Raw genomic sequence first — 24,962 nt, 5'->3', positions numbered from 1 at the left:
TTAATAAAAATCATAAAAGCCATTCCATAACATTTTTAAAAAAAAGTCAGCTATTTGATTCTTTTCTACTGCTTCTTTCGGCAAAGAATAAAAGTTAACTTTGTACAGTTTGGAAATTTTTACATATAGGTTAAACAGTTAGTACAGGTTGACAAGCATATACTTTTTAAACATTTCTGTTTCCAGTTAGTGTCATTGGAATCTTTCCTGATATTTAGTAGTTTCTGTATGGTGGTGAATGGAAAGGTACTTATTTGAAAAAATAATTTAAAAAATCACGTATGTAACCCCAAATGATATTCCTTGGATTTTAAGTCTCAACTGCCAGGCCTCACTGATCACTACCCAGCTGTGAGCTTGTCTGCATTATTCGAAATCCATTGAGACGAATGACGTGTAACCACTGCATTCACTCCCATAGCCTAATTTGGGCACTGCACGTGTGGAACACTCCTCCAAAACATTTCTATAGGAACGGGTCTCAAATGGCTGAATGTTGGCACCCATGACTCACTGTTGAATGTAACACCTTTCGCCACATTCTAATGTTACCAGCTGAAACATGCTACTCACCCAAACTTCCTCTTCAGTTACATTTGATCCACATTGCATACAACCATATAAGGCAGTACCCCCTCCACCAAGTCTCCGTTAAGCACCGGTCTCGGACAGAGTTGTTTACCTGCTCCCCTCAGTCAGTTTTAAGAACCCTGACAACACACACTTTGCACATGGTACTGTGCTTCTCAGAAAGACCCTTTGATGTGTGCTACGTCAGATAACTTGTCCTGTTGCATCAAATCAACCATATAAAATAAGATTGCGGAACACCTGAAGCAAATTAATTTATGAAACCTAAATTGATAAGTCATTTGGTGGCCAGAGCTCAGGTAATTGAGGAATTCTATTCTATGCAATATACAAACATTGCTCAATAACTAGACTAACAGGGACAGGTGCATGATTTCCTCTTCTGCCTTCAAATTTCATTGAGACCCTGCCTAGAAAATGTCATGGTTTTTGTAGAGAAATATTAAAATTCAATAAACCTTCTGCCTCAGAATAGCCCTGCCTCTGGACTTTTGGCGCAGAGAATGGCTCCAACTTCATTTCACAACTGTGTTGAATAGAAGCTACTGGTGTGGGAGAATATTGTGTACATCTTTCAGCACTGAATAGGATGGTGGCATTGGTTAGAGCGTGGTAAGTGAGGTACATTTGCTAACAAAAGCACAAAAAGAGGGTGATCTGCATATTTTGAATAGAAGGAAACCAGCCAATGCTGAGACCAGCAGGAGTTGACAAAAATCATGGAAGAAGTTAACACATCCTTGGATTCTATAATGTTTTTGGTTACTGCATTGATTTATCGCTAAATCTTCTGTGGCCATGAGCTGGATAGTGTTTGTATGGTTAGTTACTGACTGGAGCTACTGTGCATAATTGATAATGTGAGTCATTGCTGATTTGGCACATATCCTTTATATTCCTTGTGTATGTGAGTGCGTAAGCGCCGGCTCACGGTCCCCGCTTCAGCGATGCTACTGATATTCCATGAAATGCGTTTGTCACTGTTTTCTTGCCTAACTGCTTAGCAGACGAGGCATCCTGCGCTGGTGAGCCGTCCTATGTAGCCTGTTGTTGGGTGTAAATAATGAAGAAAAAATTGCTTGACATCTTGCTTGGTTCTCTGTGACTCAGTGAACCAAATTGCTTTATTGCAACTACCCAGTCCACAGAAGTGCATTGCATCGTTTGCCTTCACAGACCCACACAAGTTTTACAAGATTCCCTTGGCCAGTGTTTGGAAACTACTTGTGTGGCATGGTAGAATATTTGTCCTGCAACAGTTGACCAGTGCTTAGCAATCTTTTATTTTTGCAATCTTTTATTTTTTTTCCTTTTGTGTTGGTGCAGGCGAAGACATTCACACAGTTTTTCAAAGTTGGCTGTGGAATCTGCAATGTAAAGACCAACCATGGATTTCTAACTAGGTGCCCATAATTTAAAAACCTTGTAGCAGCAGTTATTTCAATCAGAATGCCTCTGATGACAAGAATAACCACTGCTCAGAGTTGTTATGCTTACCCTTTCTTCCTTTTATCCTAATGAGGTGTTTTGGTTTTCAACATAATCAGAAGAGATTGTTTTCTGCTACCACCCAAACTTGTTTTTTCTAGTGATGCAGAGCGTGCTTGATCTGGTTGTGTGCAGGCCTCACATTTTATTTTGAATGAACAAAACCTTTCATATGATCTCTCTGTCACCTGTCATTGACTTTCTTCAGGTAAATAATAACCAGGATAGCTCTTAACATAGATTTTGGCAAGTAAGTCCTTTGTGGGCTTTTTACTTAACACCTTATGTGCTCATCTTGCAGTACCATTTATTGTGACTTTTAGCACATTACCTACAGTTGTGAAGGTGAGCAAGTAGGGCACTTTGCTCGGGACAATGAATCTGTGTGATTCTGGAATTACAAGTGTGCAATTCCCCCTCCTCAACACCCACCCTACTGTCCCCACAGGTGTATGTAGTACTTTAATGTAAACTGAAAGAATTGTGTGAGAGTTGGCGATACAAGGCTTGGGAGGGTGAGGGTTATTGTCCTGCTAAGTAGTTAAGTGCCCATGGGGTGGGGGTTCTGTGTTTTAGGTTTAAAGCAACACATTTGAAAACTGTTTGTGACCCTGCCTTGCATTGGCAGGGCTTACTTGCGACTTGTGGAGGAACGAGAACTAGAGCAAAGAGTTCCATTGTAGTCCAGTAGTGGTGTAACAGGTCGTCCTCTGTTCATCTGTTGGGTGGAGATTTCCTAGGGCTTGGGCACATGCTCTTCTCAATCTGTTGCTCCCTTTTGGTGGCTCATAGACTTTAATACAATTGGTGTAGTCGTTCAGTAGGTGTTTAGGGCGCCCAGGAAAGCTTATCATAAACTATCTTCCCTCTCCTCCATTGTCAGCAACATGTTTACTTCCAAAACGTTTGTAGGTACCTAGTTTCACAGAGCAGTCTTTCTGTAGGCCTGCAATAATTTACCTGGTTCTACGTCCACCAGGATACTGCAGGGATTAGCACTAGGCCTTGCTTAGGAATGCCTTTCTATAGACCTTCATAATTATGTATTGTAACAAACATTTCAGAATGTCCAGTTTGTGAAATATTAAACAGTTAGGCCCTTACTTTTGCAGGTGTCTAACTGGTTTGGCAACAAGAGAATCCGGTATAAGAAAAATATGGGCAAATTCCAGGAAGAAGCTAACATCTATGCGGCCAAAACTGCAGTAGATGCCACAAATGCAGTGTCGCAGGGAAAGCTAGGAAGCTCCCCATCTACACCAAATTCCAGTAAGCAGGGTTTAAGATTGTTTAGTCTCTTCTGTTTAGGAAGTAGAATTAAATGCTACTCCTGGGCACTAATTGTGGCTTCTGTGAATGTTTATCATGTTTTATCTAGTACTTTTGGTGATGAGGGATCATCATCCGAATATCCTTTAATGTTTAACCTTAGGTAGAGTTAATATAGATTTGAGGAGTTTTTCATCTCCGCCTGTATTCAAATAAACATTCTGCTATAATCTACCAAACATAAATAAAGCATGTCTCATCTGATTGTGTTATCCATCACACCCAGAAAGTTGTTAGGTACCCCATATTTTATGCAGTATATTTTTTTCCTTCTAGTTGAAGCTTGAATTGGTAGCTCCTGTGAATCAGTGCCTTGTGTTTTAAGCACTGTAACAGGGCGAACCACATACATTTTTCCGCTGACAAAGCCTCATGGTTTGATGTTGTGCAGGTAGGAGATTTGACTCCTGGAGTTATTGGCTGTTAAAGCTCAAGAAATATGTTGTAAAGAGGGTGTTTTCTGGATCCCAGTTACTGCAGCAGAGGGCTTCAGCATTGGTCTTGCAGGTCTGGTTCCATACTACACTTTTCAGATGATAACGTCCTGATCTCCTGGAATTAAGTTGGTCTTCACATGACATACCAGATTAAAATGTAAAAAAAATGAAAAAAAGCAATATATTTTCATAAATGTCAATATTTATTTTTAACGAGAATACAGAACCCTTTCTGTTTCTAACCTGCAGCTAAAGTTCTTCATGGCATAAGTTAGAATTGTATTATTTTGAACAAAGCTAGAACTAACTTCCAGTCCACAGTTTCCCCAGACATGTTCACCACTGTCTTACTTGCACGCCTTCAAACTGTTTCATAATTTCATTATCAGTCCCACCCTTCAGACATAAGTAATTATTTTAGTACTACATCAGTATCTATAGACTTGTATTTACTATCTGCATTTGTAGAACTCGTCTTTATCGTTTCTGTCCAAAGAACCACTCCCCGCTGTCTCCTTCATAGAACCTGACTCTACCATGTACATCGAGAGAACCCATTTGCTACTCTTTCTTGACCTCCAAAGATGTTTCTTAGACTACGTTCATTCAGGCTTTATTGTAACAGAGCTTCTAGTTCCTAGCATATACCTGCTTGGCTACCCAGCTTCCTGCCCTTTAGGAGGCTCTTATATATGAAACCGGTACAGTGCCCATGATCTGCATTTTACTAGTCCCTTGCCTTCCTATTGTTAGACGCATGTGCCCCTTCACTCCAATACTTTCTGCAATTGCCAAGCTGACGTTTCAGTGTTTTGGATTGAGAGGCAGTGCTCAATGGAAAGCACCTTTGAGAAAAAGGCATGCATGATTTCAAAACTGTTGGATGAACTGATTTGTCTAGGAATATTGCAAGATGTTTGTGATATTTGTCTAGTCCTGAATTGAAACTTTTATCCCAGGAAAATTAATTTGTAGCAGAAGTGACTCAGGCCCACTGTTCTAGTTACAGTTAAGAGCCCTTCAGAGATTCATTGAGGTAAATGTCTGTCTTGCGTCTCTTATGACTCACGCCAGTTTAACATCACAGAATGAATAACATTTTTTTCTTCAATAATTTATGATTAAAGACCATGCACTGCTGTTTTGTGCTCATGCCTTTAAGCAATGCCCACTTTTACACAACCGTGCGCAACTAAACATTCATCTCTATCAGCTAATTGTGTTTACTGGATTCTGCTTTATGGTCTTTATCAGCATTCGCTCCGTTGGTTTTCATTCAGTTCACACCCCTGACATTTGCAGATAGTGTCTTTTTGCCTTTTCTATATTTCTCTGAATGTCACCCTCTTTCTGAGACCTTCAAATTATCTTTACCACCATCATGTAGCCCAAAACTATGCTTACTTTGAGTCCGAGACTGTTTCCTTCAGCCATTGTACGCAAAAGCAATCCTGCTTGACTAGGAAACTGTTTCATCGGCTGGTGCTTATTTTGTGCTGCAGTTGCACTCTAATTTCTTTGCATGTGCCTCCAAAAGATGCATCACATTAAAAGATCTGTTACCACTAAAAATGAATGACTTCATCAGATGCTACAGAACACACTTGTTAATCGCTGCATTGACAGATTAAATTGACCTATGTTTCTATTGTTGGTTCAGGAGTCACTTAGACACGGCAAACTTTATTTGTTGTGGTCCAGGAAAAGCTGATTGGGTGAGCTGGCTTCCAGTTTCCCCGGGTGATGTAACATCCAAAATGAAGGCTGGCTGCGTCAGAGCTAATTTGCCTTGGGCATATCCTGAAGAAATCCTACATGATCATGATATTCTACCTTTCCTACACTATGTCATGAGTGGACAAAACTTATCAGTTTCTACAAACTAAGTGGATGATATTCTAAAATTGGAAGAAAAAAAACTTAGACCTGGGCCAATCGGCACTCTTTAATTGCCTATACGTAGTAGACAGCTTGAAACTTAACCCATCAAAAACTGTCGATTATGAGAAACAAAATCCCACCACAGCCGGACCAAAGGAGATGGAATTTACTTCTTCACTTCCAGGGTTCACCATTAAAATCATGGGCATTAAATAGCTTTGCCCCTACTTGGAATTCTGGAGCACGAGAAAAATATTTATGTACTAAAAAAAGTTTTAATTAGAAAAGCCTTTTTTCTTTTCTAATTTATTTTTTACAGATAGCCTTTTGACAGACTTCCTATAAGCTCAATTGTCTTCCGTTAACTTATTTACTTGAGGAAAAAAAGCCTATTTTATTTTAAATGTGTAGCTGTTTTTACAAAAGTGACAAGAAAAATTATTTCACAAATCCTTTTTAAAATGAAAAAAGGACATATGCCAGGTACATACTGGCATATTGTTTTTCAGTTGACTAACAATCTAATACTCCAGTGCTCAGTGGTACTGTATCAAGTATCAAGACCATCTCAGACAGAAATGTCAAGAACTGTTCAAGATGCTAACTTGGTGTTGTGGGCTCAATAAATGGGGAGGTTGTCAATTTTAACCTGTTGCAATCCGATGTTTGCAAAGTACCGGATATGACATGTGCATTTAGGCAACAAGGAATGGCCTAAGTTAAGCCAAAGAGGAGGTGAGTCCTTAATGGAATGAAGGTGCCTAGGCACTATTCCAGCACAACATGTGCATTTTGGTCCTGCCCATGCAGATGGTTTGATGCAATGTTCTACTTTCGGAGGGCTTACTACTTGCAAGAAAGTAGACTGATAATGCAATGTCTTGAACTAAATCCACAGTGAATATGAATGATCTTAAACTGCACAGGTTTAGTGACTAGCTGAGATTGATACGCATCATAAAACGAAACCAGCAAAAACTTATGAAAATTGTTTTAAAACCTTTAATTTTATATTGCAAGATTGCTGTTTGTTTGGTACATAGATTTAAGATCTGAATAGCTTTCTTTGGGCATGACTTAGAGCGTTTTTGAATCTGGGCAAGGCACTTTATACGAAGCAACTGAAAGGTTTTGGATGAGGATTGCAGTATGGACAAGAAATGTAGGTGACCATCACTGCTTATTTGATGAGAATGAAAGAGCTTTGCTTCTTGAAAGTAGAGTTTCTTCCCGTTATGTACATCTGTATATACATATACTGCTAAATGTGAATCACCAAAAAGACTTGAGAATGAAAATGACACTACTATTTAAAAAAAGATTCTACCATATTGAGACAAAGGAAGAATATTAATCCTAGTAATGCTCACATTCATGCAACTTTCTTATGGGCTTGGTACCAGTTTTTAACTTGAAGGTAAAATATACACTAGCACCCTTGTGGTGAAAGACTGTCGTTTATGCTTTGGTATTGCTTACTGCTCTTATGTATAGCATCTCTCACCACAACTCTTAAAAATTCATTGCATACAAAAATATTTCAAATGAAAAGATTAAAGTTTACCAGACACTGCACCAGAAACACCTGTCTCGTCCTCTACTACCTCTGGTGCCGGGCCTGGAGGAACCGGCCATGGACCTTTTTCTCGCTCCGGCGCTGACTAAGGCGGCCCCCTCGAGATTACAGAAAAAATACTGGGCCCCCGATTCGGATCCGGCTTTTCTGAGAGTGGAACCTCCTCCGGATTCTGTGATCGTGACGGCGGCCCGCAAACGGCATGCTACCACCCTGTGATCCACAGTCCCCCCCAGAAAAGAGTCTAGATGGATGGATTCAGCTGGGAGGAAAGTGTGTGGAACATCGGCGACCTCTATGAAGGCTGCGAGTGCCACGGCTTTGTTGGGGCGCTACGACCGTGCCCTCTGGGACTCCCTCCAGCAGTTTGCGGAACACTTACCTCGGGAGAAGAGGGAAGATTTCCAGGAAGTGTTAAATGAAGGGATGCTGGTAGCGAATCAGATTGTCACCGCTGCAGCAGATTCGTCCCTCTTGGCGGCGCATGGCTTTTGCCATGGGATTAACCAACGACGACATGCCTGGCTCCGCCTTACGTCATTGAAACCTGACGCACAGCAGAGGGTTGCCAATCTCCCATTCTCTGGCGAAACCTTATTTGGGAAGCATGCGGATGATGAAATGGCCCGCATGAAGGCGGAGGCCGAAACACTCACGGCTGTGGGTCTAGAAAAGCCCAAAGAGACTAAGAAATCGTACAGCCCGTTCCAACGGCGGTTCGGTGGACAGGGCAGAGGACGTGGTCAAGCTTCGGGACAGTCACAGCAACAACAGCAGTTCCGTTAGCTGTTCCAGAAACGCCCGAAGGGCAGAGGCGGCCAACAGTCGGCACCAGCGACCAAAGGCCCGGCCGGGTCTAGGCCCTGAGCGCTTACTTCCCCCGGATCCGTTACCCACTCCGGTAGGGGGAATCATTACATTTTTTCTGGCAGAGTGGAGAAAAATTACTCCGGAAAAGTGGGTGCTGAATATTGTTTGCAATGGATAGTCTTTGGTTCACCAGCCCGCCTCCAGCGATTCCACCGGTCAGCTCGCAGTTTCAGCTGCGCGAGCTCCAGGCGGAGGCAGATATCCTGTTAAGGAAAAGGGCGATAGAAGACGTACCTCTGTCTCAGAGAGGAAGAGGTCTGTACTCACGGTTCTTTCTAGTTCGCAAGAAGGACAAGAACGAGTTCAGGCCCATTCTGGACTTGCGACAAGCAAACCAGTGGATTCGCAGAGAGAAGTTCCGCATGCTGTCGTTGCATCAGATTTATCCTCAGTTGCAACAAGGAGACTGGCTATGTGCTATAGACCTACAGGATGTGTACTTCCATGTGCCCATTGCAAACAAACACAGGAAGTTCCTGCGGTTCCAAGTCGGCGCCAATCATTATCAATACACAGTACTCCCATTCGGACTAAAGTCTGCGCCGAGAACATTCTCGAAGTGCATGGCGGTGGTAGCAGCACACCTGAGGAAGAACAAGGTGTTGTCTACCTGGACGATTGGTTGATCAAGGCCTCCTCCTTCTCGGAAGCGCAAGCACACTTCCAGAAGGCGTGCGTTCTCTTGAACAAGCTGGGGTTGCACATCAACATGTCTAAGTCTGTCCCAACTCCGGTCCAATGCATACAGTACTTGGGAGCCTCCATCAATACGCTGTCAGCAAGCGTGTCTCCTTCGGAGGAGCGACGATTATCACTCCTTCGGAAGGCTCAGGCTCTTATGACCACTCCATCTACAACAGTGAGGACGGTGTCTTCTCTACTGGGATCGATGGCCTCTTGTATCTTCTTGACGCCACACGCACGACTGCACATGAGACCGTTGCAAGAGTGCTTGGAGGGCCAGTGGGATCAGAGGAAAGGATCTTGGGACGACAAGATACGACTGTCTCTGCATGCCCTTCAGTCGCTGAAGTGGTGGTGTTCAGCGGAGAATCTCCTCAGAGGGGTTCCCTTCCACAAGGACATTCCCACGCAGACTGTCGTGACGGATGCTTCTCTCCACGGTTAGGGGGCGCATTCCGGAGACCTACAGATTCAAGGAACGTGGTCCCCGATGGAGGCCACGTATCACATCAATTTCCTGGAACTCAGAGCTGTTCACTTGGCACTGAAGGCCTTTCTTCTGTCCTTTCAGACCAACTTTCTGCTTGTACAGACGGACAATACGACCACAATGTATTACCTCAACAAGCAGGGGGGTTCGAGATCACGTACTCTCTCACAGGAGGCGCAGGCGATCTGGCACTGGCTTCTAGCCAGAGGACTGACGATAACGGCTACCCATCTGCCAGGTGTGCAGAATGTTCAGGCGGACGCACTGAGCAGACTGATTCAGGAAAACCACGAATGGGTCATAAACGACGAAGTACTAGGAGAAGTCTTCGCAAGGTGGGGGACTCCAGACGTCGATCTGTTCGCCACCGCCGAAAACAGCAAATGCCGAGACTTCGCCTCCAGGTACTACCAGCGGGGTACGCTGGGGGATGCGTTATGGATCAACGGGTCAAACCGCTTTCTGTACGCTTTTCCACCCATTGCACCGATTCCAGCGGTACTCATCAAGCTGGCCCGGTCCAGGGCTCTGATGATACTCATTGCCCCGGAATGGCCCAGACAGTGGTGGTTCACAGACCTGCTTCACCGGTCTCTCCTTCCTCACATACGGCTGCCGTGCAGGCCGGACCTTCTCACGAAGTTCGGGGGGCAGATGTTGCACCCCAACCTCTCGTCTTTGAGTTTGGCGGCATGGCTCCTGAGAGAGTGCAATATGGCCATTTGAATTTGCCTGTAGATTGTATGGATATACTGAAGGAGTCTAAGAGACCTTCCACTCGGACCTCCTATGCTTACAAGTGGAAGAGGTTCTGTATCTGGTGCCAGTCCAAGAACAATGACCCGACGTCGTGCAAGGAAGAAGTCCTCCTTCCTTACCTTCTACATTTGGCGCAGTCTGGACTTAATGTTCATTCCATTAAGGTTCATCTCCCTGCTTTGACTGCCTACAGGAAATGCCCTTCACAGACTTCCTTCTTCCAGATCCCTGTGATCAAAGACTTTTTGGAAGGCTTGAAGAAAGTGTTCCCTCCTGTCAGGCTTCCTTCGCCTTCATGGGAATTGAATGTGGTGCTGTCCAGATTGATGAAAGAGCCTTTTGAACCTATTCATAAGACTTCGTTGCAACACCTATCCTGGAAGGCGGCGTTCCTCGTGGCCATTACATCAGCCCGCAGGGTGAGTGAAATTCAGGCGTTGTGTTGCCAAGAACCTTATACTGTATTTCATGCGGCTAAGGCTTTTATGCGTACTCACCCTAAATTTTTTCCCAAGGTTATTTCTGATTTTCATGTCAACCAGACCATAACGTTGCCTACTTTTTTCAGAATCCTTCATCTCTAGCGGAAAGGTCTCTTTATTCCCTGGATGTTAGGAGGGTGTTGAAATTTTATCTGGATAAAACCAAAGATATTCGTAGGTCAGACCAATTATTTGTCAATTATGGATCGGTCAGGACGGGTCTTGCTACCTCTAAGCAGTCCATCTCTAGGTGGATTGTGTCCTGCATACAGTTGTGTTACCAAAAAGCTAATAGGATCTTAGGGGGTAAACCTAAGGCTCATTCCACCAGGGGAAAAGCTGCCACGACCGCTTTACTCCGTAATGTTCCGATTGCAGAGATCTGCAAGGCGGCCACTTGGAAGTCGGTTCATACCTTCGCTAAGCATTACTGTCTGGACACTGATGCCAGGGCAGATGCTCAGGTTGGGCAGGCTTCGCTGCGGAATTTGTTCGCACAATAGTGGTGTTAATTTTCTTCTCTCCACCGCCGCTTTGGTGTGGGGATGGGCTTGCCATTCTATTCACTAGATTATGACTATACACAGAGATCCCCTACTACAGAAGGAGTAGTTTCTGTCCTGTAACTCCAGTAATGTAGTAGGGGCATCTCTGTTATAGTCATATGCGCCCGCCCTCTTCCCCGGTGGAGAAAGATATTCATGTAAGGAATGCTACAGGTCTGGCGTGCTACGCCTTCAAAAAGAACTGAAAGTAAAAGGGACCTGCTGTGCATTCTGGGATACTGGGAGAAAGTTCTGGAGAGTTCTCTTAAAGGCACAGTATCCTTTTTAAGCCACATAATGGCAGCCTATGGGGCTTGTCTGTCCATGCCTTCCTCTCTATCATTCCAGAGTCTTTTACTGGTAGAGGCAAGTTTCCCTATGGAGGAAACTGGGCAGGCTGTGTTGTGTGTGGTTTTGTTTGGTGGAATTTCTAGTTGAAGTACTGGACAGTGTAGCCTGTGGATATGGGCTGCATTATTTGTCTTTAAATTCTCTCTTAAGTGTCTTTGCAGTTCCTGCATGATTTGACAATTTAAGAGATTATTTTTGATTGCCGAGGTCCACGCACATGGGCGGGACTATTCACTAGATTATGACTATAACAGAGATACTCCTACTACAGAACTGGAGTTACAGGACAGAAACTACTCCTAATCTGTCACGGGGAGGGCACATGCTTTAAGTGTTTCAAGGAATAGGCAGCTGCTTCTCATTTGCTAGTCTGACCTCTCACCTTTGTTTCGAATTCCACTTAGAGACGGAATGCATCCCATTGTTCTGTAACTTGGTCCACTTCCCAAGTAAGTGTGCTGTACAGGAATGTGGAGAATTCTAAAACTGATTTGCACTGTAGCATGGGGCCCAGAAGTATTGGTTCTTTGTAATTAGTTAGCACTTTAGTTCTTTATTGCCACTTTGAGCCTGCGCCTGAATGGTCAGCTGCACATGGAATAGAGGAGCTCCATATTTCACAGAAGATGTGCTCATGCCTAAACGGGCAATGTTCATTTTAATCACATAGCGAAGAGTTCCTGTACTGTACGACATTACGTTCTATTGCTATTTACTTAGATTGTTTTACTTGCTTCTGCAGGCGAACAAGATGGCCAATGTAGCAGGTATTTGTATTACACTCTTACAATGTACGGGGACTGGTCAGTGTTTGTTCTCCACCAGTCATTGCGGGATGCTGCACATGTTTTATTGAGTGAGGTTTAGGTGATAGTGAGTCAGTGTGATACCTCGGTGAGTTTCTAGTGCTTGTGTGAAATAGTTTAGTGTATATTTGGTACTTTAACAAAGAGATGCTTTGGTGAAAGCAAGGTACACGAGGGAGAGAATTGACATGTGCATGTAAAGTGCTTAGGCGACTCACCTACTTGGTAGTGAGACGGTTGAAGCTGAGAGGTTCCTTGGGTGTACGGATGAGTTCGAAGGTGGCCTTGGGTGTATGTCGATGTGCCTGAGTGTGAGGCTACTGGGCGAGTTTGTCCCTCAGGGGATTGAGTGAGGTACTCTAAACACCCTGCTGAGGCGCAGGGTGAGCTCAGACTGACTGAGCTGGTTCCAGGCTCCATGTTAATGTGAGGACGGGGAGCCAGGCTGTGCCCATAGATCGGTCGAGAGTGAGAGGTTGAGGGAGAGCTCACTCACCTAATGTCTAGTTCATGAAATCACTCTGTGACCCGCGGCTTCTTTCATACTGAGCAAGTTCTGCCCGAAGGCTAGCTTGTTTCCAGTTTCTTTCTGCACACCCTCTTTTCCTGCCTGTCTCTCGCTCACCCTCTTTCCCTGCCTGTCTCTCGCTCACCCTCTTTCCCTGCCTGTCTCTCGCTCACCCTCTTTCCCTGCCTGTCTATCGCTCACCCTCTTTCCCTGTCTGTCTCTCGCTCACCCTTTTTCCCTGCCTGCCTCTTGCTCACCCTCTTTCCCTACCTTCCTCTCGCTCACCTTTTTGTCTCTCTTGCTCACCTTCTTTCACTGCCTCTCTCTTACTTATCTTATTTCCATGACTCTTTCTCTCACCCTCTTCCTTGCTTGTGTGTCACTCACCTTCTTTCCCTGCCTGTCTCCCGCTCACCACCTTCTTTTACTGCCTGCCTCCCGCTCACCTTCTTTTCCTGCCCATCTCCCGCTTGCTCTCTGTCTCTTACCTGAGCCCACTTATGAGTTACTCCCTAATCCTGCCCAGGCATCCTTTCCTTGGGGCCTTCAGAGTGGGTTCTCACCGTCAGGTGCATTTGTTAATGTTCAAATAGATTTTTACTTTCACGTGGACACCAGACACCAGTCCTGTACATGAACAATGACAAATTTACACCCCCATCATATACTTTACTCTATCTCTCTCTGTCTCTCTTCCTTGCTCTCTGTGACCCTCTTTATCTCTATATTATATACATTTATTACGGAGTCAGTAATAGTGACCGTAGTTATGGTTCATACCCACTCTCCATTGAGAAGGCATTTTATGTTGTATTTCTCACTTTAGCACAGTTTTGGAAATCTGCACGAAATTTGGCACCACAATTCTCTACCCAGCAGTATTCAACATGCCTATTTCACGCAAGTCCGTCCAAAGAGAAGGCCTTTAAGAAGTGGGTCAAACTTCCACAGTAAGTTTTGCTCTCTTGGCCTTTAATCTCGATCAGTCATGGATCACAGTTGAGGAAGATTTCTGTCGCCATGGACCTGAACCGGATCATCCCGGCACTCAAAGGCACCATAGACTCCAAGTTACTAATAGCCGCAGAAAATGAACTTAACTAGGTAGCGAACTGAGCGGAAAAATCAGCAAATTTACAGGAACTAGCAGGGAGAAGAGGTCTGGGATTGTGTTCTGCTATTCAACTAATTTGCCCATCACCACTTTGGCTCCAGTGTATACTCTTTTTCCCCGTTTCTTACAATGGCCCATTCTTTTAATTTTACGCCGAGACCCCCCACTCCCTCCCTTCTGTCCTCGCCACATGTCCTATTGTCGCTCATCCATCCCAGGCATGTGTATCATTGATCATTTTAAGGCACCGGATACCCTTGATCAACTGAAACCAGATTAGCAGTTCTCTGTATACAAAAGTACTCTAGATGGCATATTGGCACCACATAACTCCGCTGGTACCATGAATAAGTAATTTCTTACTATCGTTCCTACCCCTGACCTCGGAGAGCGAGTTCCTTGTAAAAGGGGAGACCTATTGGCTATGCCAATGCTTGTTTTATTTGCTTTCCAGCTACAGATTAGAAGCTAGTCCTTCTCATTTGTAGGATCCAGTTGGATTCTTCACCTGTGGTTGAGAATGCAAACTCAGCCCAAAGCTGAAGTAGTGTGGCTCACTGGTTAGAGGCGGCAGACCCGAGAGCAGAGGACGGCCCGGGACCAGGGTTCGATTCCCGGCGCGGCAGGTTTCTGGACCAGGGTCAGCGGACTCGATAATTCTCTCGCCTCGGTGCCCACTCTGATCAGCGATCACACTCGGCAACTCTGGGCATTAGCTTGCCTCATCTTCACTAACGGCCCCACCAGACCGCCGGGGATGCCTGGTCTCACCCTGGAGATACCCATTAAGGGACCATCTCTCAGGGAAGCCAGGAAGGGTTTTGCAGCGGTCGAAGCGCCTTGGGACCCTCCGGGTAAGTAGTGCGCTATATAAATGCCTATACATTTACATTTACATTTACAAATATCCTGAAACAGTCCGATAACCCTACATGTGTGGATTGTTTTGTGCTACTATCAAATGCTCCTATTTTATTGGTTCCTTGCTTTCCCATGCACAAATATTCAGCTAAAGATTCCCTGTAGATGTTTTAGGGCTTGTGTTGGACAAGGACAGTTATGAAGATCATAACACACTAATGATACTCTTCAGACTCAGTAGTGTAGCATCATGCATTTTACATAATAAATATTTTACATATTTTTTTTGTTTTGTGAGTATTTATACATCGCAACTAACGGTTCAACTGTATACCTTGGTGCACATGTCTCATTCATGAGCCTTACGAGGAATTGTTTTACGAGTTGAATAGCCACAATTAAAGGCCTTTTCTGAATTGCAGTAGATGGGGGAATGGCCCGATTTTCTAGTGGGGTAGAATTCAACAGTTTGTCCCCGTATGAAATCTGCCTTTTCTGCATGGTCACCCCACATTTTTCAACTTTTGCTGAACCACTGGCTTTAGAACTCTGTGCACTTTAACCTTGTTAGCCATTAGTAATGGGCCTGTGGCTTCCTCTTTAAACATAGTCGAATTGGCATATTCCTCATTGATATAGTTAACTTACCTGTGTTTAGCACAAGGTGTATCCAGGGCCTGGAATTTAAATGTCACTAATGGATTACGGCCTTGGGGTGCCATCCTAGAGCGGCGGTGCAAACATGGCTTCAGGCCTACCATTGGAGCCTGCTGCAGTTTTAAATCTGCAGCCCAACCTGTCAAAAGGATCCTTTTTGACGGGAGAAACCCTCCTTTTTAAATATTGAGTCACCCCAGTGAAAGCCTTGTAGCCCACAAAGTAGCATGCATGGTATGTCAGTCAGTCAAGTAATCTTTATTTCGATCGTAGATCATATAAGATACATAACCATCCAAATCATTACTTAAAAACACTAGCCAGTAACACTAATAATATAGGTATAAAAATTAAAAAAACTGTACAGAATTAAAAACGCACAGATATACTATTCATAGATCATTTCCACATGGTAAGAAATTTTCCTGCAGATAAGATCTTTTGCAGCGTGAAGCTTTCTGGATTCACTATGCTGTGCATATTCTGCTATCTGGTGGTTGGGTCCGGAATCGTAGTCTTTTTTTTTTTTCTCTTTTTTTGTTTTTCGTAGCCCAGGTGGGCGTCGACGTCCCACCATTTGGTGTACCTTCGGTGACGTCGGCATGCTTCCGGTGGAAGCTCCCACCCTTGGGCGCCATCTTCAGATAATTTTTTCTGCCGTTGGGTCTGGATCGTCGCGTGAAGCTTCAGAAGTTTTGGAGGAGAAAAGGAGAAAAATACGCGAATTTCCGGGACGACGAAGAAGGAGAGGAACCTCGAGATCTTCGACGTCCGACTGAGAATGCGCACACAGGGGGACCCCTGAGCGCAGTAATGGACAACACACCATTTAAATTCTGCCGTAATTGCCACCACAAGTACGCGCAGAGAGACCAGCACCCGGTCTGCAACCTCTGTCTGCCTATCGACCACGGGAGCAAGGACTACAACGCCTGCTCAGTCTTAACGCCGAAGAAGCTGAGGATTCGGGAAAAACAGAGGATAGCTCACCACACGATGCAGGCCAAGGGCAAGGCCCCGTCGCTGTACGGCCTGGGCCTCTCCACTGACGACTAGGACAACATCGCCGAAGATCCAGATGTCTCCATGGTCGCAGAGACCGATAAGAAATCGTCAGACAAGGTAGGAGAGTCTACGACCCCGAAACCCTCGACAGGGCCTCGAAAACCTGAGGCTGACATTCGAAAATCAGAGTCTAGAACCTCGAAGGGAGCACCAGCGTCGAAATCTTCGACGACCGAAGCCTTCGACGACCGAAGCTGCGGTCCCCGAAAAACAGCCCAGCGGATCCTTCGAGAAAGACTCCCAGACGGCAAAGACCAGCGAAAAGCAAAGGTCGTCGAAGCAAGCTTCTGAAAAGGGATCCTCGACTTCGAAGGAGAAGGAGCCGAGAGCCACTTCGACGTCGACGGGGCCGTCTAAGAGGGCGGCCGAAACGCTCGATGCCGAGCAGGCCGCACAGATGAAGAGAAAGAAAAGAAGGCTCGAGGCCGAGATGGAAAACATCAACCAGAGGAAGAAGGACTTCGAAGACAAAATGAAAAGCTACAGGATCCCTTCGAAGCCCATGACGGTCCTCGAAGAGATAGAACATGAGGAGTTCGACGCCGAAGAGCCGCCGAAAACTCCCGAGCCCTCGGAGCAGGGTGAAGAGGAGGACCTCTATTACACAGAGGGTGATTATGGGGACCCGCGTTCGAGCTACGACTCGGGATCCTCGGCGGCTCAGGACCAGGATTGGCAGGACATCAAGGCCGAAAACCCGGAGGAGGCTGTGGAGACATACCCCTCGAGGCCTTCGCCGCCAGACGACATTGGGGCCTACTATGAGGTCGTCAAGAAGGCTGCAGCAGCTTATGCAGTCAAATTGGAGGAGGAGAAGGCTAAGGCAGATTTCCTGCTGGAAACCTTGCTCCCCGCACACACAAAAAGCCACTTCCTGCCCATGTGGAAGAGTATTATGGCACAGGGCAAAGAGGCGTCAGAGAACCAGCTACCTGCAGGTCCGTCACGCCAAGGACGGAGAAAAAGTACAAGTTCTCCTCCCAGGACCCCCCTTACATCCAGGGGGCAGTTTCAGCAGACTCCATTATAGCTACAACGGCCAGAAGAAGGGCCAACGTCCCAACAACATCTGGGCCACCACCTGATAAGGAAAGCAGGAGGATGGACCTAGCAGGCAGAAAAATTGAGAGAAACGCAGCAATGCACTGGAGGACGGCAAATTCCAACGCCCTTCTCAACAGGCACAAGTACCAGCATTGGGACGAGATGAACCAATTGCTCAAGCACCTCCCAGAGGAACACCAGCAGAGAGCCACTCACCTCGTGGAAGAGGGGAAAAGCATCGCAAACTTGTGCCTAAAGACAGCCTTGGACGGGGCAGAAACATCCAGCAGGCTGATGGCTATAGGAATCACAGAGAGAGAGCAAGCCTGGCTCCGGATCTCAGGCTTCGTGACAGAGGTTCAAAACAACATCCTGAACACCCCTTTCAATGGTGAAACACTGTTCGGAGCCCCAGTTGATGAGAAACTTGCCCAACTGAAGAAAGACAACGAGACGGCAAGGTCCATGGGGGCCCTTCAATTCAGGGGGATGAGAAGAGGCACTCCTACGCAGAGGCCGAACGGAAGGGGTGGAAACCAGCAAGGACAACCACACCAGGCATTCCACCAGGGTCAACAGAGTGACAACCAAAGTCACCAGGGCCAGCGGAAGCAAAACTGAAACTACCAGAACAGGGGCCAGTCCTTTCACGGGAGAGGAAACAGACGGGGCCAGAGAAGGAGAGGCGGTGAACAACCCCCCCTCTAAGTGACTTCACACAGGAAAAGGTGCTCACCCACTCAAACCCTCCGAGGGAAGAGCACGGAAAAGCAAAGAGGAGAGGGCTACACGGACAAGACACAAAAGAACATGTAACACCAGTAGGAGGCAGGCTGAGATTTTTCCTCCAAGAGTGGAGGAAAATAACCACAGACAAGTGGATACTCAACATCATACAGTTCGGATATTTCATAGAGTTGGAAAACAGACCACCAAACAGAAAGCCAAAGAAAAGAGAGTACTCGGGCAGGGAGCTGCAATTGCTCCAAGAGGGAGCTCAAGAACTCCTCCTCAAAGAGGCCATCGAAGCGGTCCCATTCAAAGAACGGAACAGGGGAGTGTACTCAAACTTCTTCCTGGTGCCAAAAGTGGACGAAAGCCTAAGACCCATCCTGGATCTACGGTGCCTAAACAAATATGTAAAGACTCAAAAATTCAAGATGACGTCCCTACAAGAGGTCATCCCACAGATAAAGGCCGGGGACTTCTTGTCCACCATAGACCTCAAAGATGCGTACCTGCACAACCCCATGAACAGGCAGCACAAGCACATGCTAAGATTCACAGTAAACCAGGATCACTACCAAAACACAAGCCTGGCATTCGGTCTAAAGTCCGCACCAAGGGTATTCACCAAATGCCTCGCAGCAGCGGCCGCACATCTGCGAAGAGAGGGGATACACGTGTACCCCTACCTCGACGACTGGCTCGTAAAGGCAAGCTCTTAAAGGACATGCAAGGATCATGCAGAACAGGTCACAAGAACGCTAGCAAGCCTGGGATTCTCCATACACTGGGGAAAATGCTCGATGGAACCGGAGCAAGTGAAGATCTTCCTGGGAGTTCAAATCAACTCCGTCCAATGCAGGGTGATACCCAGCGAAAAGAGGACACTCAGCCTACTGAGGGAGAAACGTCACTACCAGAAGGGGCGAGCTCTGACAGTGAGGACAGTGAGCAAGATCATGGGAATGATGGTGTCATTCATATACCTGGTAGGAAATTGGGAGGATCTAGTGGTTGTAACGCACAAGGTGCAGGAAGAAATGAAGTGGTGAACAAAGAGATGATAACAATAAGGAAGCCTCTAACGCCACCGGACCCAACAGTGACCATCACCACAGACTCAACCCAGAAGGAATGGGGCGCACACATGAACAGGCTCAGAGTGAGGGGTCCGTGGAGCCCAGCGGAGCGGTCAAACACATCAATTAACTAGAGCTGAAAACAGTGTTGCTTGCCCTCAAGGCCTTTCAGAAACAACTGTACCACCAAAAGGTGCTGATACAAACAGACAACACCACAACAATGTTTTACATCAACAAGCAGGGGGGAACTCAATCAATCCCTCTGTCAAGCTTGGCACAGGAAATCTGGAGATTGTAAAAACCACTCAAAATAGACCTGCTAGCCATACACCTGCCAGGGAAGGACAATGTAGAAGCGGATTGGCTCAGCAGGCAGACTTCAGCATCCTACGAGTGGGAACTCAGCATACAGGAAACAGAAAGACTATTCAGGAGGTGGGGCACTCCGACAATAGACCTGTTTGCAACACACCAGAATGCAAAATGCTAGTACTTTGCATCCAGACAACCAGAGGCACTGTCCCAGGGGAATGCCCATGGATAAGCTGGTCAAAAACATTTGCCTACGCTTTTCCCCCGATACCACTGATCCTCAGGGTTCTCAACAAATGCATGACGAGCAACATGACGCTCTTCCTGGTGGCACCACAATGGGCCAGGCAGACCTGGTACTCACAGATAATGGAGATGGCGCAGGGCCCACCCCACAAGTTCTCAAAAAGAAGAGACTTACTCTCCATGGAAAACTGAGAAGTTCTACACCCAGAGCCGGAGAGCCTCAGCCTCTCAGGTTGGTTCCTGAGGACTTAGAGTTCGCACATCTAAAACTACCAGAGAGCACCCTGCAGGTGCTGCGGGAGGCAAGAAGGCCTAGCACACGCAAGTGCTATGGGGAAAAATGGAAAAGATTCTCTCAATGGTGCTGCAAGAAAAAACTCCATAGAAAGATGACCAGGGAATTAACGGTGCTAAGATACCTCACGCACCTAATAAAAGCTAAGCTAAGCTCACCCTCGCTGAGGGTACACCTGGCAGTGATTGTGGCATACACAAGAGGAGAAACGGGGAGAAGCTTCTTTATATCTCCAGTAGTAAGAAGATTCCTGGAAGGGGCTAAAAGAATAGCGCCACCAAAAAGGATGCCGCCGCCGGCTTGGAACCTGAATGTGGTACTGACAGAGCTCATGAAAGCACCTTTTGAGCCCATCCACAAGGCATCACTGCAAATGCTGACAATGAAAGCGGCCTTCCTGGTAGCAATCACCTCGCTATGCAGGGTGAGCGAACTACAGGTGCTAACACTGCAGGAACCCTACATCCAGCTTTCTTACCCCGCCACAGGAAATTACCAAACAGCTGGTCTACCTTCGTGACAAAATTGTTCGAGAATGTCATAGGGAGCATGCTGGCCAGGTAATTGACCAACGGAGTGGACATCATTTTAAGCGTCTCCGCTCTACCCCACCAGGAGATGAATTTTAGAGACCACCCTTCAAGTAATGTGGATATCTTTTTAAGATTCAATTCTTCGTTTATTCTCAGGGTGGTGATCAAATCTTTATCAAAGTCCAACCCCAAATATTTAAAGCACTTGGGCTGCCATGAAAGACCGGAGTCCCCAATGATTCCCTTATCACCAATGTTATTCAGGAGTTTGACCTCCGTTTTGTCTTTATTGAGTTTATACCCAGAAACCCTAGAAAATTCTTCATTCTGTAGTAGGGGATCTCTGTGTATAGTCATAATCTAGTGAATAGTCCCGCCCATGTGCTTGGACCCCGGCAATCAAAAATAATCTCTTAAGTTGTCAAAATAATGCAGAAACTGCAAAGACACTTAAGAGAGAATTTAAAGACAAATAATGCAGCCTATAACCACAGGCTACACTGTCCAGTACTTCAACTAGAAATTCCACCAAAATTCACCACACACAGTACAGCCTGCTAGTTTCTACCATAGAGAAACCTGCCTCCCCCAGTCAAAGACTCAGGAATGATAGAGAGGAAGGCAGGGACAGACAAGCCCCATAGGCTGCCATTATGTGGCTTAAATAGGATACTGTGCCTTTAAGAGAACTTTCCAGAACTTCTCCCAGTATCCCAGAATGCATAGCAGGTCCCTCTTACTTCAGTTCTTTTTTCCGGCTCCTGCTTACAGGACCCTGGCATTGAGCTCTCCCTTTCTCAAGGGTTTATTGGAATTGTTTTTGCACTTTTGTCTTTTAAAAGTGTTACCAGTTTATTTCTTGGTGCTCTCCTCTCCCTTTTGTGCTGTTTTTAGGTGTTTTGGGGCTCCAAAATGCCTGGCCTTTTTGTGAAGTGCCCAGCATGTGAGAGGAAGAAGGCCAAGGGCGATCCCCATGAGGTCTGCATCGTGTGCCTTCCGGAAGATCATGTCCCTGAGGAGTGTGTAATCTGCCAGCAGCTTTCTGCTCGGACCTTGAGGGACAGATTGAAGATCAGGCTGGCTGGCCTGGAGGATAGGCGACTGCGGGCTGCAGGTGGGTCTAGGCAGCCTGGGAAGGTTCCCTCTGCCTCTGCTGAGGCCCCTGGGGGGCTCCCCGGGGGCAGGAAGTCCAGCAATCGGTCCCATTCTCCGTTGGCGTCGATGGCATCGACGACGACGTCGAGAGGGATGACGGCGGCGTGCTCCCCGGGGCTCCGGGTCGAGACGGCGGGATGGCTCGACGGCGAAGGAGAAGCCGACGTCGAAGCCGCCGTCGACGTCATCATCGTCGTCGACGTCGAGATCTTCCTACCGTCGACGAAGACACAGTGACGTGTATCGACGCTCGCCGTCGAAGCGGCGCCGACGCTCGCCGTCGAGGCGACGCCGTCGGTCGTCGTCGAGGCGACACCATCGATCGCCGTCGAGGCGGCACCGCCGATCGACGTCGAGGGGCTCCTCGACGTCGGGAACATCAAGACGACGGTGGCGCTCGTTGTCGAGAGGACGGCGGGAGATGTCGCGGAAGAGGAGGTCGACGTCGAGGAGTCGGCGTTCGACGCCGAAGAGAAGAGGGTCAACGCCGAGGAGACGGCGTTCGACGCCGGAGTCCGGGAGACGTCATTCGACGCCGGAGAAGCGTCGCTCTGCGTCCAGCAGACAGCGGTCAGCGTCGAGGAGTAGGTCACCCTCTCCTAAACGGCGGAAGAGGGACTCTAGTCCCAGGAGTCACGCTGCTTCCAGTGGAGGTCGCAAACGGAAGAGGTCGCCGGCTGATGGGGATGGCTCTCCGCACCCCTCGCCTAAGGGGTCACCGGGCTCGGTGTACGAGGAAGTGTACACTCCGTCTCGGCCCAGGACTCCTACTCCTCCCCCCGTGCCTAAGGAGGACCCTCCACCCAAACCACCGCTGCCTTCGGGAGATCCCTCTCCACCTCCGATCCCTCCGCATGGGCCCACACCGCAGCCGAAGGTTCCTCCGCCGAGGACCACTTCCCTGCCGTCCCTGCCTGTTCCTCCTAAGGGGACTCCGAAACCAAAACCCCGGGAGGAACCGAAGAAACCCCGTGAGGAACCACGGAAGACCCCCCCACGTAAACCAAAGGTGCGCCCACGAGCGGGCAGGTCACGCTCTCGCTCTGGGCGGAAGGAGAGATCGCGGCACAGATCATCCACGCGATCGCGGCACCGCCATAGGAGGCGCGAATCGCGCTCGCACACGAGGTCCTCTGGGACTAGGGATTATTCCCCTACCCTATCGGGGTCGCCGGACACCAGAGTGTCACCGATAGATGACCTGGTTGCCTTTCAGGACGTCCTGTTGAGGGGCGCAGCGAAGCTGGGCATATCCCTGACAGTGCCTACGCCGAAGACATCAGTCATTTTCGAGACTCTACATCAGAAGCATCTGTCTCGTCCTCTCCTGCCCCTGGTGCCGGGCCTGGAAGAACCGGCTATGGCTCTGTTTCTCACCCCGGCGGTGACGAGGGCGGCTCCGTCGAGATTACTAAAAAAGTACCGGGCTCCCGACTCGGATCCGGCCTTTTTGAGAGCTGAGCCCCCGCCTGACTCTGTCATCGTCATGGCAGCCCGCAAGCAGCATGCCACCACTCCGACCTCCACGGTCCCCCCGGACAAGGAATCTCGGTGGATGGATTCGGCGGGGAGGAAAGTCTGTGGAACTTCCGCTACCTCCATGAAGGCGGCAAGTGCCACGGCTTTGTTGGGACGCTACGACCGCGCCCTCTGGGACTCCCTTGAGCGCTTTGCGGAGCATCTGCCCCGGGAGCAGCGTGAAGACTTCATGGAAGTCCTGAGTGAGGGGATGCTGGTGGCCAACCAGATAATCAGCGCGGCTGCGGACTCTTCCCTGTTGGCGGCTCACGGATTTTGCCACGGGATCAACCAGCGGCGCCACGCTTGGCTCCGGCTTACGTCCCTGAAACCGGATGCACAGCAGAGGGTGGCCAATCTACCGTTCTCCGGTGAGACCCTCTTCGGGAAGCATGCGGATGATGAAATGGCCCGCATGAAGGCGGAGGCAGAAACGCTGACGGCTGTGGGCCTGGAGAAGCCCAAAGAGACCAAGAAGCAGTACCGCCCCTTCCAACGGCGGTTCGGCGGACAGGGCCGTGGACGAGGACAGGCTTCGGGGCACTCACAACAGCAGCAGCCGTTCCGTAAGCCGTTCCAGAAGCGGCAGAAGGGCAGGGGAGGCCAGCAGTCGGCTCCAGCGCCCAAGGGCCAGGCGGGGTCTAGGCCCTAGGAACTTACTTCCCCCGGATCCGTTACCCACTCCGGTAGGGGGAAGCATACAACTTTTTCTGGCAGAGTGGAGAAAAATTACTCAGGACAAGTGGGTGCTGAATATTGTTTGCAATGGATACAGTCTTCGGTTCACCAGCCCTCCTCCGGCTATTCCCCCGGTCGCTCGCAGTTTCAGCTGCGCGAGCTTCAGGCGGAAGCGGATGTCCTGTTAAGGAAAAGGGCGATAGAAGACGTACCTCTGTCTCAGAGAGGAAGAGGTCTGTACTCCCGGTTCTTTCTGGTTCGCAAGAAGGACAAGAACGAGTTCAGGCCCATTCTGGATTTGCGACAGGCAAACAAATGGATTCGCACAGAAAAGTTCCGCATGCTGTCGTTGCATCAGATTTATCCTCAGTTGCAACAGGGAGACTGGCTTTGCGCTATAGACCTACAGGATGCTTACTTCCATGTGCCCATTGCACACAAACACAGGAAGTTCCTGCGGTTCCAAGTCGGCACCAATCATTATCAATACACAGTGCTCCCATTCGGACTGAAGTCTGCGCCGAGAACATTCTCAAAGTGCATGGCGGTGGTAGCAGCGCACCTGAGGAAGAACAAGGTGTTCGTCTACCCCTACCTGGACGATTGGTTGATCAAGGCATCCTCCTTCTCGGAAGCGCGAGCGCACTTCCAGAAGACGTGCGTTCTCCTGAACAAGCTGGGGCTGCACATCAACATGGCCAAGTCTGTCCCGACTCCGGTCCAATGCATACAGTACTTGGGAGCCTCCATCGATACGCTGTCAGCAAGCGTGTCTCCTTCGGAAGAGCGACGATTATCACTCCTTCGGAAGGCTCAGGCTCTTATGACGACTCCATCTACAACAGTGAGGACGGTGTCTTCTCTACTGGGATCGATGGC

At 47.8% G+C, this 24,962-nt stretch overlaps 1 protein-coding gene across 1 annotated transcript in view; it reads left to right on the top strand.

The window, feature by feature from the left end:
* LOC147748316 (pre-B-cell leukemia transcription factor 1-like) overlaps window positions 1-24,962 on the top strand; it is a 380,397-nt gene that overhangs the window by 187,173 nt on the left and 168,262 nt on the right. The window contains exon 6 of the mRNA XM_086960153.1: window positions 3,192-3,348. Within this exon, the coding sequence (XP_086816279.1) occupies window positions 3,192-3,348 (157 nt within the window). The remainder of the gene's footprint in view (window positions 1-3,191; window positions 3,349-24,962) is intronic.

Source organism: Lissotriton vulgaris, chromosome 1_1 (genome assembly GCF_964263255.1).
Source record: "Lissotriton vulgaris chromosome 1_1, aLisVul1.2, whole genome shotgun sequence".
Lineage (NCBI taxonomy): Eukaryota > Metazoa > Chordata > Amphibia > Caudata > Salamandridae > Lissotriton > Lissotriton vulgaris.
The sequence above is the reverse complement of the archived record's forward strand: the minus strand, read 5'-3'. Positions and strand labels throughout refer to the sequence as shown.